Here is a 14,482-nt window from a genome sequence, read left to right on the forward strand (position 1 = left end):
TATTATTTATTATACCTTTTTATATATGTAACATAGATAACAAAATTACAAAATACCTATCAATTTATGTCATTTTTGCAATTCTATTGAGTATAATTTGTGTTCTACCGAAATAAAACTTTTTAGTACAGATATCAATTTGTGAAAATACTAATTATATCCAATACAGTCGTGTAAGGGCAGGCAGTAAAACAGACGTAAAAAGTGATTAAACTTTTCGAGACTAACAAATCTATTTCCAAAAAATTTTTTTTTAATTTTAAACTATACTAACTTTTTTTACCCAATACAATAATAAACTACAACCTTCTTAAGGCCAACTCTCCGTAAGCGCCATTAAAAAATAAAGAAGAATACGAGCCCAGTAAATGATGTCTAGAGATTGTCCTCGGCCAAACATCGATTGTTATTAAAGACCAAGCGGAGACTTTTAGTCTTTTTTCTTTTTAATTTAAAAATCAGGTCTCTTTGTATTTGGCGTTCCGAAAGTAGTTTACAATTTTCTTCTAATTTTTTATTATTATTATCTCTAAACTCTCTAAACCCCTTTAAAATTCCCACAGACTCTCTTTTATTTAATACAGGCGGACTGTGCAGAGGCCAGTTTGCACAGTTTACCTGTACTACCAGGCTGTCGCGCACATATGCAATTTTATAGTAGATAAATTTTATCTGCAGTGACTTCGTCACACACTCAATTTAGCACATTTTCCTAAGTGAAAATGGCCTCCCGAGATACAGTTGGTTTATACCAAAGTATGATGTGCATCATGCATGTACAAATTACTTTCTACGCTGACTGACTTTTTTCTACTATTTTCTACTTTCTACCGTTTTTGAGTTTGGTTTGGTTTGGTTAAAGCTGCTAAACTGATTAGAGTGATTAGTCTTGAGGTTTATGCTCGTGGGTACTGGAGCACATGGGAGCACCTGAGTACCCACGCAGACGGCGCCCCTGCCCTGGTATGTGAAGAATAGTAGTAGAATTACTGTACAGGGTGGCTCGAATTCGACGCTTATCATTGGGATTTCGGAAACCGTAAGAGATACAGGATCGGTTAAATGGAGGCAAAGTTGCGCAATTTGATGCTCAATAAAATGCCGTATTGCGTTTTTATTATTTTTTTTTTGCATAAAATATTCTGGTGATGGAATTTTCTGTACGAAAAGTCGGCAAATATCAAAGTGACTATACAGGGTGCTACAAATTCGAGGTACGAGCATTGGTATCTCGGTAACCGTAGTAGATACGAACATGGTTAAATTGGGGCGAAGTTGCGTATTAGGATGTTTACCAAGATGCCATTAAAGAAGTTTTAAAAATTTTATGGATTGCTGAGTTTTTTGAAAAAAAAAAATGATTTTTTTAAAATAAATTTTATTTTTTCCTGTCGTTACTTTTTCGAAAATCGAAAAACTAATTGCACATTCTGATAGCCACTTTATTACGGCTATTTGATGGTATTTTTAGATTTTCAAATTAGCTGATAATTTCTGAGATTCAGAGGCCAACTTATTTTTTTTAAATACGGACCTGCATTTTTTATTTCAGGTTTTGAAAGAACTCGGTCTCCTGAATACAATGATATGCCACACTTTATATTTTTTTTGTTTTTGGTATCTTAACAGCAACAAAACTATTTAATTATTATTTAAAATAATTTCAAGTCCGACTCATATTCATCGCAATAATATTGATCAGCGCTAATTAACACTGAATAAGGAAAATCGATCCAAATGGAAGATTCAAATAAATAATATTCAGGTCAGAAATTTAAAGATATCATTTTTAATTTTTTTTATTGTGAACTTGAAATCTCAGTGTGCGATCTAATAGTATACATAATATTAATCGTAGTTATTATAAATAAATCAACTTCTAAAAACTAGTTTCTAATGTTCTACATGTTCGAAAGGGTTACCACCCTCCCTATTGCACAGATTTATTTTAGTACAATTTTATTTATAGTTCTTTAAACTTTCTTCTTATACCGTATGATCGAAAAAAAATGGCGTCCAGTTGGTGTGGAAATGACGATCGATGACATTTTCCATATAATTTTACATATAAAATGACAGCGATCTTCATTTCATAGCCATCGCTGACGCCGTTTTTATTCGATCATACGGTACTTCCGAATGCATTTTGTACTCTTTATTGTAAATGTTGAGATGAATTGATTTGACACTTTTACAAATGACGTCAAGTAATAGCGATAGGTTCAGGAACCTCGCTGGGCATCATACTGCTCTATCATTTCCAATCCATCTTAGGGGAAAATGATTTTATTGTTTTTATTAAATTTATATTAATTATTTTATATTATTTTATTGCATTTGATTTTCCGTATTCAACGTTTTACCACACGTCATTGTTAAGTTTGAAAGCTTATCTCAATATTGTAACGATGAATAGATTAACTATTTAAAAAAACAAGGCCGGACTTTAGATTAGGTAATTAGTTTAAATAAATTGTGTTCAAATATCAAAACAAAAAACAATATTAAGTTTGGCATATCATTGTAATCAGGAGACCGATTTTTTTCAAAATCTGACATAAAAAATGCAGGTCCGTATTTAAAAAAATTAAGTTGACCTCTGTATTTCATAACTTATCAGCTAATTTGAAAATCTAAAAATACTATCAGATAGCTTTAATAAAGTGGCTATGAGAATGTGCAATTAGTTTTTTGATTTTCTAAAAAGTAACGATAGGAAAAAATCAAATTGATTTTCAAAAAAATCAGTTTTTTCCAAAAAACTCAGCAATCCTTGAATATTTTAAAACTTTTTTGATGGCATCTTGGTGAGCATCCCAAAGCGCAACTTTGCCCCAATTTAACCATGTTCGTATCTATTACGGTTACCGAGGTACCAATGCTCGTACCTCGAATTTGTAGCACCCTGTATATAGTGTTTTAAGAGTGATGAAAGGATTTAACTAAATTGAAAAAAAAAATCAGGTCCGTATATAAAAAAGTTAAGTTGATAATGGTCGCCAGAAGCCGAAACGTCAGCGTCAATATTTAATCACACAGAGTTAGCCATACAGCCGAAAAAGTGGCCATGAAAATGTGTTTTTCATTTTAAGTTATCTTAACAAATAAAGCCAGGAAACAATAGAAAACAAAATTGAAAATTCCGTTTTTTTTCGAATATATTCGGAAGTATTCGGAATTTTTCAAAATGCAATACGGCATTTTATTGAGCATCAAATTGCGCAACTTTGTCTCCATTTAACCGATCCTGTATCTCTTGCGGTTTCCGAAATCCCAATGATGAGCGTCGAATTCGAGCCACCCTGTACAAGGTGTCCCATTTTCGTGAGTTTTGCAGGGTTTCTCGTTTATGAGTAGAGCTGCAAAGATGCGATTTTTACATCACTTGCCGCTTTTTTATGAAACTAATGATACTACACACAGATTTGTCGTAGCCCTCTTTAAGAGAGAATAAAGCTTCAAGTGCGCCAAACACACTTCTAAATCTCAACTGTGTAATATGCTTTATTCGCTTGTAACATTTTTTATATTTACCTACCTTTGTATGTAGGTTACCTTTTAAGTTTTACAATCGCTTGTTTCCGTGTTGTACTGGACACACATATTCTATTAGAGGATCGAAGGACTGTTAATGCTGAAAGATATACAACAATTTGTTAGCCAACGGTCTTCGATGAAATACGGAAAAAGGACAAAAAACGTCGCATCATTCGTCATCACGACAATGCCAGCTCCCATTAAGAACGTCAAGTCAAACAGCTGAATATTTTAAGAGAAAAACATCGAGTTAATATCTCTTTACCTGTATTTACCCGATTTATCGCCTAATGACTTTTTCTTGTCTGACTGTCAAACAAAAACAAAAGATGCGCGATTTTTATCACCTCAAGAAGCTGTTGAAGACTTTTAAAACCATGTTTCTACGATATCAGCTTCAGAGTGGAAAAATTGTTTCCAGAATTGGTTTGAGCGTATGCAAAAATGTATAGACCTTAAGGGCGAATATTTACACTCATAATAATGCAATAAATGTCATATCTAATTTTAATTTTGTTTCTTCCAGGTTCTGATAGCATAGTTGGCATATCAGATATAACGGAGGGCAAGGGCTTGTGGAAAGCCCTTGTAGCCGAATTTTTGGGCACGTTTATCTTGGTTGCAGTCGGCTGTGGTTCCTGTATCGGCTCACCTACTACAGTACAAATTGCATTGACGTTCGGTTTGACAGTTGCAGCTTTAGTTCAGGTGAGTCTAATAAGATGCGTAGGTTTTTGTGTTACTTTGATAAAGATATTTGCAAATACTCCAATGCTGTTTGTCTCGCTGTTTGCTTTATAAATAAAAAACTGTATCGTTGATGCAGGTATATGATTTTCAATTCTAAGTTATGGTATTAATAACTATTTGATACTGAAACTTACTTTCATAAAATATAGCCACAAGCGTCTAAGCACAGCTTTTGCAAAAAATAAGTTAGATGAGGCTGCTTAGATAAGGTACAGTCAGGCTGAGAGCGTTGAGCGTCGCGTCGCACTCGATTCTCAATCGTCGAATCAATTCACTTAACTTAAATTAGACCGTTCAGGCAGACAGCGTCGCGTTTCTTCGCGTAGGCTGAGCGTCGGGGTTCGAGTTCAATGGGGCGGACGCTCGCCGCTCTCAGCCTGAATACTTTATGGTATTAATAATTATTTGATACTGAAACTTACTTTCATAAAATATAGCCACAAGCGTCTAAGCACAGCTTTTGCAAAAAATAAGTTAGATGAAATTTAAATATCTAAACATAGTGTACACTATGTCTCCGGATTGTCTTTACAAGAGGAAAAACTTTTTTCTTATTGACATTCTGAAAAAAATGCATTCTTCATAAAAACGTTTGCTTGTTCTAAAATGTTAATACCTAACGGTAATCCCTAACATGCAATAATAAAAAAATTCTATATAATTTTAGAGAAAATTAAGAAAAAAATAGAAATATGAAAATATGGTTGAAGTCCTAAAAATCAAAAGGCGTTTCTATGGTAACATCAATTCGATTTCATTCTTTGATAGATGGTTATTATTAATTTTGATTGTCATATTCTTTGCTGTTGTTAAAGTATATTTTCTGGTAACTATTATCGCCCTTTCCGTAGCAATAAGATAAATAAATTTTGTGCTTCTTTAATGTTTTAAAACAACAAAAAACATTACGTTAATAAAAATTGTATGAATTACAATTTACATTCTATCAAATAATGAAAACGAAGTTATATTACCCTAGAAACGCGTTTTAATTTTTAGGACAAAACCATATAAATAATAACCAGAAAACCATATACTGTTCAATTTGCGAAGTTTGAGTCTTTCGTCACAGATTGTGATTCTCTCTCTTATTCATGTTTATCACATGAAATGGAAATTTTGTGTCAAAAACGTAAGTCCATCATATTTCTTACATCGTACGATTATTTTTTTCTTTTTACATAGGGATCACCTTCATTACGTATAAAGGATCGTACTTCCTTGTCTAATGTGCACGAATAGAAAAAGGCAAACATATGTGTATTACCCGCCGAAATCGAACAAAACGAATCGTCGACTGTCAAAGTTGTCGTTAAATTTTAACGACTCCGATAGTTTCCCGTAAATTTTTGTGGGATTTTCTATGTTTGTTTAGTTATTTACGATTTAATTTGTGTTTAAACTGCCGTCCCGTTTTAGTGAAAAAGAACAACAGCTCATATTAAAAGTTATCGAGTATTTGAAACTCGAAAAAGATGCTGGAAACCCCCTTTTACCTGTGTCGGCTGTTTACGATGTAATTGGATAACTACCGAGTTAATATTTTCTAACTAAATCGAAAATATTCACGTGTTTTATAGAGAGCATCGGAGGCTTTAGGAATTTCATGCTCCACTGTGCAGAGGAAGTGTAAAAGAGGAATCTTAAAAGATAAGGAACAAAAAGCAGCAAAACAAGTCACAACATTCGCTTGTCCCGTGGAATTCCTGCTTATAAGATCCATGAACATATTATTTCTTCCTTTAACATGGTAGAATTGAAGCTCCTGTATAAAACGGCTATTCAAGCCTCTTGTGACCTGGATGTCCAACTTTTGTACCAACTTTTTGTGAAGCCAAGGAGGTCTGGTGTCTGTTGGTATGTGTTTGCTTTCTCATTTTTCTGTTGTATCATGGCCCTAACTCCAATGGCACAGAGGGTGTCCCATTTTTTGTGTGTTTTCCAGGGTCCTCGGTTTTTGTCCTAGCCCTCTTAGTTTTTGATATAAAAGGCGAAATTGAAAATGTTTGCATTTTTCGACCCCCTTCATATATCGGTTATCTTAGAACTTATCGAAAAGATGAAAACTGAGCCCAATAGATCTTTTAACCTAGAATCCAGTGGCGTAACTAGTTTTTCGTTGGGAGCTGTCATTTGTGAAATATAATGTAAACTTATGTTTTCAAATGAGACCCTATATATTATTTTTTTTTTATTAAATTTGCTATGTCATGAGCTTTCTAAAAATATAATATACCCTAGACTTATTTTCGTAAATATAAGGCAAAAAAAATGTATTTTTTAACTTTTTAACAACATAGTTCAAAAGAGAATTATATTATATTATATTTTATTTTATTTAATCAGATAATTCTGCTTTCCATCATTTTTCTCATAAACTGCACTGAAAATGAGTATAAGCATTTTTATTTTGAGAGTTGGCAATTAAATCTAAAAGCTGCATAACCAGCTTTTCGGTTTGATTGCCAACTTTCAAAATAAAAATAGAGAATAAATAAATAAAAATTTTGAATTCTGCCTATTTCGGATACCCGTATTAGTAAAATACGCTTCGTCCGATCAAATGATCTCCTTGTGAAAATTATTCACTTTTCCACAATGTGGAAGTACTTTAACATATTCCACAAGGTGTTTGAAACTTATAGTATTGATTATAGAAAGAGATACTTAAAAGTCAATTAATTTAGCTAAGTATTGCTAAATTAATTGCTTTTTATAAAAAAATCATCAAAATCGGCCCACTAGAACAAAATATATTAAACTATAAATTACATGAAAATTTTAAGGTGCCCGTTTTTCGTGCTGGTGAGTGTATTTTAAACGAAATATAAAAAATGGATTAAGAAGAAAAAGTTGTAAATTGCGGTGTTTTAAAAGTGAAACACGAATTTTCACAAAACTGAAGTACACACAATACCATTCATTTAAAAGAAAGTAAAAAAATAATTACTATTGTTTGCTATTTTTCCCGCGCAGTAATTTTTATTTTACTACCGCAATTTTCTGCCTTGACAATCGGCTATTAACCAGATTTAAATCGTAAAAAATGAAACAAAATTATAAATATTAATCTGAAAAAAGAAATACTTCAGGCGTGACGATATGCTATAATATCCGCAGAAAACTAGAGAAAACATTTATGATTTACAACTTTCTTTATATTACCTACTACAAAACAATAAAATTGTTTGATAATTAAATAATTCTGATTTTAAAAACAACTTAGGGAATAATCCCCAAATATGAAAATCTGATTTAATTCATTTATACACACAGAATTAGAATTAGAATGAGTAGGAGGTGATAAATCACTGCGACCTCAGATTTATTGTGTCCCACTTTCTTGAGATATAACTCATCATACAGTCCCAGAGCTTTGAAAAAAGCCAGTATCTGGGACGGTTTTATAGAGGGTAGTTCTCCATCTCCAATATCAGTCGTACCAAAGTTCATGGCACGAATGGTTGTCTTCTCGGCGCACTCAGTGATGAGGTCACAGATATATTATTATATTAAACACACACAAACATTGCTATTAATCATTTTTTAATTACAAATACTCTAGTACATATAGATCATATCAAATCAATGACTAAAGAATACAAGGACATATAACGCCCTTATACGGGATGCAGCAGAATTTGTGATGTTGGACGCCATTTTTTTGGTTGTAATGAATGAGCGGTCAGCTGGTCATCAGCGACAATTTGAGCGTGTGTAGTGAACTTTGTATAAACTTTATTACAATGGTGATTAGTTGTTCAGGATTCAACTGTAAAAGCCGCAGCGATAAAAAAGAGCCAGGAGTTACGTTTCATAGGTAAATATACTAGTATGTCCACTCCACATTTTTTAGCATTTTCTTAGCTTTCTTATTGAATTCGATAATTATTTTTCTGACATTACTTGATATACTTGATATGTGCTATACGTCGATACTAGTTTTATACCTTTTGTTAACAACTTTTTTTCGAGATAAATTGGTATGATACCACAGCATACACCATAGGCGTAGTCAAAATAAACAAACGTAGTCTAAACAACCAAACCAAACCAAATCAAACAGCTAAGTAAAGAAAAATATGTACCGCGGCACTGTTTGGTGGTATGGTAACAATTTGGTCTCGGGTACTATTAGTCCTTGTATTCTTTAGTCATTGTACCAAATAAACTTTTAGTCAGGTGATTACGCTTGATTGGCACAGCGTTGCCCACTTTCACATATTTTCTTTAAATCAAAATATTTTAGGGAACAAAAATAAATTAATTATAAATATATAAACAGTTATTATTTATATCAACAGAACTCACCCCCTTAACAGCTATTAATGGACATACAGGGCCAATACTGCCGCTTTCCCGTTCAAAATATTCTAATAAGGTTGCGATGAGTGTTTTGCAACAGCTATTAAGCTATCTTGTACACTTTGTACTAAAAGATGTTCTAAAAAGAACATTGTTTGACTGCAAGGTCTGCTAGTAAACATTTTTAAGCTTAAAGTATCACAAGACGAATGACAATGGCAGAAAATAAATAAATAAATGTGAAATTTAAATTCCAGTTAGTCAGCCCGGCACCGAATATGTCCATGGTTTGCAACAATGAATTTAAAAATCACGCCCACGATTACGTAACTAAAAGTTTAATTGGTATCACTTATACAGGGTGAGTTTCCTACGATGTTCTCTATGGGTATTTTGGAAACTACTGGAGATAGAGAGTGGGTTAAATGGGGAAACAATTGCAGTTTTGTGGGGTCATAAATATGCGCCTTTCAGATTTATGAAAAAGTTCATGGCTTACTAGATATTTTGAAAAAAACAAATTTCGGCTATTTTAAAAATTGTCCCTAATTCTATTATAAGCTATTTTAGACAAAAAGTTTTCAGATAAAAGTTGTATATAATCACATCCTTAATGAGATCGTGTCCTCTGTTTTTTTCTAAAGGCTGTCATTTTTGACATATCACACAAACATATGTTTTTTTAAATGGAAACCATAGTTGGCCATGACTTCATAAAAAGCGGCATTTTTTTTAAGCTTTTTAGCGATATAAGCTATAATATGTTTTCTTCGAAAAATTACTGAGTTATAGCCAATTCTTATCATTTTTAAACAATTTCACTTAGTTAGCTATGGAAACAAGTTCAATCGCCGTTACTCTCAGAAATGTGAAGCTGTCACATTCAAACTTTGTAAATTAAAATAAACAAAAATTGTAAATATGAATTTCTCAAATGAAGAAAAGCGTGTAGATACTCGCGCATCAATAGAGTGTTTCCAAAATGACTTTCATTATGCCCCCCCCCCCGCATAATGAAAGAAATGTTAAAAATTATTGATATCATAATAATACAAACTCAGGGATAGGAAGAGGTGGACTAATTGCATCGGCCTCCTCGATCACCTGACCTATCCATTTTAGATTTTTTTATGCGGTATGGTTAAAAATAAGGTTTACAAAAGAACTTATGAATTAAGAGAGGCACTCGAAGTGACGACACGAGAGAAGTTTAATTAAGTCAACCGGTCCTTTTGTGAGAATAGGTAATAATTCAGTTTTAAAAAGATGTAACTCAAAACAATGGCGGATTTTTTGAACATTTTCTAAAATAACTTAAAGTGTATGCAGTGACTGTAGCGATGTTTTTTTAAGTTTTAGTTTGTGTAATGTAAATTCTAAAGAACCTTTTAGTAATATATTCTGACTTTTTATAAGTTATAAATCACAAAAGAATAAGAATGCCATGGAATCTAAGTGAAATTAGTCAAGAAAGATAAGAATTGGCTATAACTAAATTTCACTTTTCTAACAAGTCTTGAAAATCATTCTCTAAAAAACATAACATTCACCGGTCAACGTATCCTCGAAAATGTATGGTCAAGAAAAGTTGAACCAATAATCTTACACGCTTTTCTTCATTTGAAAAATTCACATTTACAATTTTTGTTTACTTTAATTTACAAAGTTTGCATGTGGCAGCTTCACATTATAAGAGCAAAGACGATTGTTTCCATGGCTAACTAAGTGAAATTATTTAAAAATGATAAGAATTGGCTATAACTCGATAATTTTTCGAAGAAAACATATTATAGCTTATATCGCTGAAAAGCTTAAAAATGGCACTTTTTATAAAGTCAAGGCCAATTATGGTTTCCATTTAAAAAAACATATGTTTGTGTCAAATGTCAAAAGTGACAGGCTTTAGAAAAAAACGGAGGACACGATCTCATTAAGGATGTGATTATCTACAACTTCTATCTGAAAACTTTTTGTCTAAAATAGCTTATAATGGAATTAAGGACAATTTTTAGAATAGCCGAAATTTGTTTTTTTCTAAATATCTAGTAAGCCATGAACTTTTTCAAAAATCTGAAAGGCGCATATTCATGACTCCACAAAACTGCAATTCTTTCCCCATTTAACCGACTCTCTATCTCCAGTAGTTTCCGAGATACCCATAGAGAACATCGTAGGAAACTCAGTCTGTATAAAAGTATTATGCCATTTTTTTACTTTGTTTTGTTTAACATTAAATTCTATTTTCAAAAATATATTTGATGGATCATACTCTTGGAAAAAATCTCTTTGTGCTATTTTTTAATATTATTGAGCTTAATATAATGGTGGTATACTTTATTAAAACAAAAGTAGCAATATGATTCAGGGGTGTTTTCAGTAAATCGGCTAGAGTGTTTTGCTAATCACAATGGAATTTCCCAAATTTTAGCATTAATTGAAACCATAGATTAACATAATCTCTACTTTGCCATTGCTACTTTTTTAACCCTTCAAAATGGCGTTCCTCTACTTATTTGAGATTTGACTTCTGTTAATTTTATGGTTGCCTCTGTATTACTTCTTGAGAGGTGGACTGCCAACTGTCTTTCTATTTTTTTAGAGGTCTTCCATGAGTTTTACGTGTGCGAACCACTGTCTTTTTCTTTGCCGATTCCTTCTTATTACGTCCTGTATTCCATATTGCTGTTTGATATCTGCGTTAGTGGTGGATTAGAGGGGGGCGGAAGGGGCGGTCCGCCCCGGGCCCCGTTTTTTAGGGGGCCTCCGAATCCTAATAAATAATTTGTTATTCAACTGGCAAACAAGGCCAATATATGTTCAGTAGTTATGAATCAGTTTGTAGGTGGATTTTGCAAACCATACGTATATACGCAAACTATAAAGAGTATAAATAATGGAAGCAGATATTTACTTATTATCAGGCCCCAGTAATTGTCAATGGCATTTTCTATTTACGAAATTAAATCAAGGGGTAACTTTCTTTGCTTAAAATATCGAATAATTATTATTTTTTATATACTCGTATTTTGAGACTGAATTTATTTATTTGAGCTTTTAAGTTATTTTTCAATGCTTTCATTATTTATTTTTACTGAATAAACATTTTAAGTTACAACCAATGCACAGCATAACTTGTATTCTAGTTCCTTTACCGATGATGAGCAGTGCCGTCTTTAGTATATCGGGGGCCACGGGCCTGAAACAGCGAAGGGGCCCCTCGGATCTTGGAGGACTTACAAAATCGCGATATTTTGTGGCGGTATTTCCCTGGAACGGTCGCGAAAGTAACGCGGCACATATGTGGAACCGGTATTTCCATCACTTTGTCATCATAAGTTGCCATTAAATACATGCGAACATTCCGTCGGGTTTCCTGATCTAATACTCCATGGACCGTGATATATAACATGGTATACATACATAACCGTAGTATATCTAACATTAACCATTTTTGAGAAAAAAATATCTAAAATTTTTAAACAAAAAACTACCTGTCAAAAAAATTTGTACAGCCTAAAAGTCAAAAATTTAATGATTATCACAGCCACTGTGACAAAGAAAAGACATGTGGTTATCTATTTCAAAAATTAAATTGTTCAAATGTCAGATAATAATGGCGGTAGTTGTCATGGAATTGAGCGATTAAAAAATTATCATAAATATTTTTTTTCAAATGGAAACCCACTTTTTTTTATTTCACTAGTGAAAATCTAGTTTCCTTTGACATTAAGTGCCAAACAAATTTTTTTATTTCTATCTGTCAGAAATCGAATTATTTGAACTTCTTGTATTATAAATACTGCTGCCTTAAAAGTTTAAAAAGTGTATTTATATAAATATATCTCGTATTTCGTTCTTTAGTGATATCTAATAGTTGATATTTTAATAATATACCGTATGATCGAAAAAAAAGACAGCGCAAAGTTGGCTTGGAAATGATGATCGATAATAAATACTGTCATAGGCTACTGTCATAGGCTACTGTCATAGGCTACTGTCATAGGCTACTGTCATAGGCTACTGGAAAGTGGATTTCCATTTGAAAAAATGATTTATGATAATTTTTTAATCGCTCAACTCCATGACGTCTTCTCTTTATGGTACAGTGGCTGTGGCAATCACTAAATTTGACGTTTAGGCTATACATATATAGGAAAATTAGAACAACTTTCGTTGCACGTCATCAATGACACCATGCGTTGTCTTATGGAGTTTGCTGGTGGTCGTATTGTGATGTGCAACGGAAGTTATTTTAATTTCCCTATACATATTTTTGACAGGCAGTTTTTTTCCTCCAAAAATGATAAATATTTTTTTTCTCAAAAACGGTTAATAAGTATAGAGTGATTAATATCAAAATTCATAAAATTTTACAGAGAATTTAAATATGCAATAAAAAATTAGGACACCCATTTAAAATAAGAAAGTTGCTGTCAACTTCCGGTACTTCCGGAAGTGCCGCCATATTGAAAATATTTTTAATCGATAGATCTCGTTGCGAAACAATGATATGCAAAAAATCTCAGATGTAGATATTGTAGTTCTCTAGAAACTTCTAATGCAGGCTCAGCCTGGGACACTGTATAAATATTTGAATTTTGTCATACATACATACATACATATACATACGTCATTCAATTTTTACAAAATGTGTATTAGAAGTACCTATATCATTATCTGAACAGGCCGGGGGCCACATTTAGCTTCGCCGCCCCGGGCCCCCGACGGTCTTAGTCCGCTAGTGATCTGTGTTCATAATTCAATTTCTTTTAAGTTTTTAAGTTTTTTCTTTTAGTTACCCTTAATATACTTTTGCTTTGTTTGCTTCTTCTTGGATTTCTATAATTTCTATGCCATATATGTCATTATCGGTCTGATGCAGGTCCTATAAAGTTTTTATAATATTTTTTATTTAAAAAACGGTCAAGTTTCCGAAAAAACGCTTAAACACGTATATTTTATTTTGTTTTTTTACATATTTTAAGATTTTTTAAAAATGTGTACAGGGTGTTTTGAAAAATCTGGTCATTAATTAATCACCATCCTGCTTAAAGCGCTTGACGTAAAAAGCTGATTTTTGGACAACAGATTGACTTTAGGGTGTAGAGGTTCGATAAGAAGGAATTTTTCGAAACTCGAATTCTAAGGGGGTGAAACTACTCGTGAAACTATCACTCAAATATTAAAATATTTTTTATTTAAAAACCGGTGAGTTCTTCGGAAAAACTCTTAAACACGTATATTTTATTTTGTTGTTTTACATATTTTAAGATTTTTTATAAATTTATACAGGGTGTTTCATAAAATATGACCATTGAGTAATCACGATTCTGCTTAAATTGCTTGACGCTTAAAGATGATTTTTGGCAAACGGATTGACTGTGGGTGTAGAGGTTCGATAAGGAGGGGTTTCTCGAATCTCAAATTCGAAGAGGGTGAAAACGCCCCTCAAATATTACAACCAATGTTATTTAAAAAACGGTTAGGCTTTCGGGAAAACGCTTGGGCAAGCATATTTTATTGGTTTTTTTACATATTTTGAAATTTTTTAAAAAATCATACAGGGTGTTCCAAACATTCATCATTACAAATGATTAATTCGACGTGAACGAAGTCGTTGGTACACGCTAGTTGAAACTATAAAAGACTAAAAGACTCTCAGGTACGTTTTGTATGTATGATGTAACGATGCTTCGGGTAGTTAATATTAAACGAAAAAGAACCTAAACTGGGCGACGCTTTATTTTGTGGTACAATTTCAAATGATAATAAAATTACTAAAAGAGTATAAACATAATAATAAAATTTACAAAACCATCCTGTAAATTTATCTTATTCCGGATTCTGTCTTAACCCTTAGCTAACGACTTTCATCAGAATTATTATTTTG

General features: G+C 32.5%; 1 protein-coding gene across 3 annotated transcripts in view; it reads left to right on the forward strand.

Annotated features, from left to right (window-relative positions):
- The window catches only part of LOC115884560 (aquaporin AQPAe.a), a 167,253-nt gene that overhangs the window by 60,860 nt on the left and 91,911 nt on the right, over positions 1-14,482 (forward strand). For 2 of the 3 annotated variants that reach the window (XM_030903181.1, XM_030903178.1), the window contains exon 2: positions 4,064-4,245. The exons of the other annotated variant lie outside the window; for it this stretch is intronic. In XM_030903181.1, coding sequence (XP_030759041.1) covers positions 4,064-4,245 — 182 coding nt within the window. The remainder of the gene's footprint in view (positions 1-4,063; positions 4,246-14,482) is intronic. 3 annotated transcript variants of the gene reach the window in all.

Source organism: Sitophilus oryzae, unplaced genomic scaffold, assembly GCF_002938485.1.
Source record: "Sitophilus oryzae breed Bouriz unplaced genomic scaffold, Soryzae_2.0 scaffold_302_pilon_pilon, whole genome shotgun sequence".
Classification (NCBI taxonomy): domain Eukaryota; kingdom Metazoa; phylum Arthropoda; class Insecta; order Coleoptera; family Curculionidae; genus Sitophilus; species Sitophilus oryzae.